This window comes from Alligator sinensis, unplaced genomic scaffold (genome assembly GCF_000455745.1).
Source record: "Alligator sinensis unplaced genomic scaffold, ASM45574v1 scaffold294_1, whole genome shotgun sequence".
In the NCBI taxonomy this organism is placed as follows: domain Eukaryota; kingdom Metazoa; phylum Chordata; order Crocodylia; family Alligatoridae; genus Alligator; species Alligator sinensis.
In genome coordinates, this window is record NW_005842305.1 from 81,912 (window position 1) to 83,832 (window position 1,921).

The 1,921-nt window shown below is 55.9% G+C and overlaps 1 protein-coding gene across 6 annotated transcripts in view; it reads left to right on the top strand.

Moving 5' to 3' along the window:
- Positions 1 to 930: 930 nt before the first annotated feature.
- Positions 931 to 1,921, top strand: part of HMGN5 (high mobility group nucleosome binding domain 5) — a 10,350-nt gene continuing 9,359 nt past the window's right edge. Inside the window, exons 1-2 of one of the 6 annotated variants that reach the window (XM_006028330.3) lie at positions 931 to 996; positions 1,639 to 1,682. In XM_006028330.3, the coding sequence (XP_006028392.1) occupies positions 1,668 to 1,682 (15 nt within the window). In that variant the 5' untranslated portion in view covers positions 931 to 996; positions 1,639 to 1,667. Of the gene's footprint in view, positions 997 to 1,290; positions 1,417 to 1,638; positions 1,683 to 1,921 lie in introns of those variants that run through there. The other 5 variants (XM_025209736.1, XM_025209735.1, XM_006028329.3 and 2 more) reach the window with 5 other exon arrangements.

Consider the following 1,921-nt stretch of genomic DNA (forward strand, 5'->3'; position numbering starts at 1 on the left):
TCTCTGCCTGACGGGATTCAAACCCTCATCTTCGATTGCCCACAATCTTTGCCCTAATCACATGGGTAGAGACTATTCCAACCTGTTGAAGCTCTGTAACTGTGCAAAAACTATTAAAAGATTTATAGGGCTTGAAAGCAGGACAGTACATAGGAGGCAGCATGACTCTATAAGCTAGTGGTTAGGCCATTCGCCTGGCAAGGAGACCTGAGTTCTGACCTTGCTCAAACTATTTCTTAAACAAAAACCGGACAGAATATCTGATAAGTAATGACACCACATACTACAGCATTTAAGAAACATCTTATATTTCTTAAAGCAAACAACCACTTTTCTTGTGTGTAAGGACCTAACACCACTCCAAGTGTGCATAGTAACCTAACACGCAATTTTTTCACATCCACAAAGCCTATTTAACATGCAATTTAAAAACAAACAAACAAAACTAGAACCACCTTCTTCCCAGCTTCCTAACATGACTGGTGCCAAGCCTGAAAAATATGCAGTATACCTGGGGGAGAGGCTGTAGTGCATAACACAGCAATGCCGGGTGATGCTTTCCAACAGGTAGAACAAGATGACATTATTCGGTTGCCACAGCTGGCATTGCGGTTCCTACATCCCGTTAAGTACCATGTGCAAAGGCCATTAACGGGGGCTCTGTTGCCATAAATAATATTAAATAGGAGCGGCCGTGTGGCACAGCCAGGCTGTCAACATTTCACCCCACAGGGGAGCCCTGCTGCGTTGTCCCGGGAGCTCTGGAGCAGAAGCCCCCTGGGAGCCAGGGGCAGCCGAGCCCGGTCTAGAAATGACGGGCCCAGGCTTCCCCGCGCTGCGCGGCCCTGCAACCCCACGGCTCGCACAGGCCGCAGCGGGGCCCCTGCCCCTTGCCGGGCTCCAGCCCCTGCTGCGGCTGTGGGAGGGAAGGCGCAGCTGGCGAGGCAGCCATGTTGTCGGGCTCAGGGAAGAGCAGACACAGTCCTGCTGCCTGTGGTAACTTTCAGGGAAGTTTCTTTCCCAGCCTCTGGGGGGATGTCGAGAAGGAGGAGGGCTCTGCAGCTGCAGGGGCTGAGCAGTTGCGTGTACGCCGGGGCGTTCGGGGCTGGGGGCCCAGCCTGGCAACCCCCTCCCCCCAGGGAGCCTCGCAGCGACGGGGGTGTCGGGCAGGCTCCACAGCAGCACAGGCAGGGAGGGCACCATCGCACTCTCTTCCCCGCTCGGCCGCCGAGCCGTATTCACCGCGCGCCCTAGGCCGGTCCCCTGCGCAGACAGCGTAAAGCCAGCGTCTCTGCCGCCCCTCCCCGGCCCGCCTCCCGCACTCTCGCCCGAGCCTCCCATTGGCCGGCGCGCACATCACTCTCCGCCCGGACCCGTCTCGCGCTCCCCATTCATGCAGTTTGGTTGCGTGTTGGTGTATTTTACTGTTTGCAATAAAGAGGGGGGGGGGATTTTTTTTTTTGTTCAGTTTCTGCTGCAATTAACTCTTGGTCCCTTGGCACTTCTTCTTTTTATTTGTATTATTCTTGCAGAGCGGTTGAAACAGTTTTTTGGGGTTTTTTTTCCGGGAGGGGGGAAGGCTTGTCTTTAATTTCGGGGGGGTGGTTTTTTGTTTTTTAAATCTCTCTCTCCCCGTAGCTTTTGCAATCAACTATTAAGGTGCAACTATGCCCAAAAGAAAGGTAAGCGGAGAGCCGGAGCGGGGGCAGGGAGGCGGGGGCGCGGGGCGCTGGAGGAGCGTGTGCCCGACTCCGGGCGGCTCGTGAGCGTGTGCGGAGTTTTTTTGCGTTTTCTTCCCCGCTCCCCGGTGCGTCCCGGCGTGCGGCGGGGAGGGCGCTCGGAGTTCACTTCGGGCCGTTTGGCGGACGAGGAGGCAGCGGAGCCGCGTCTCCATGCTGGATTGCAAACAGCCATCGCGATG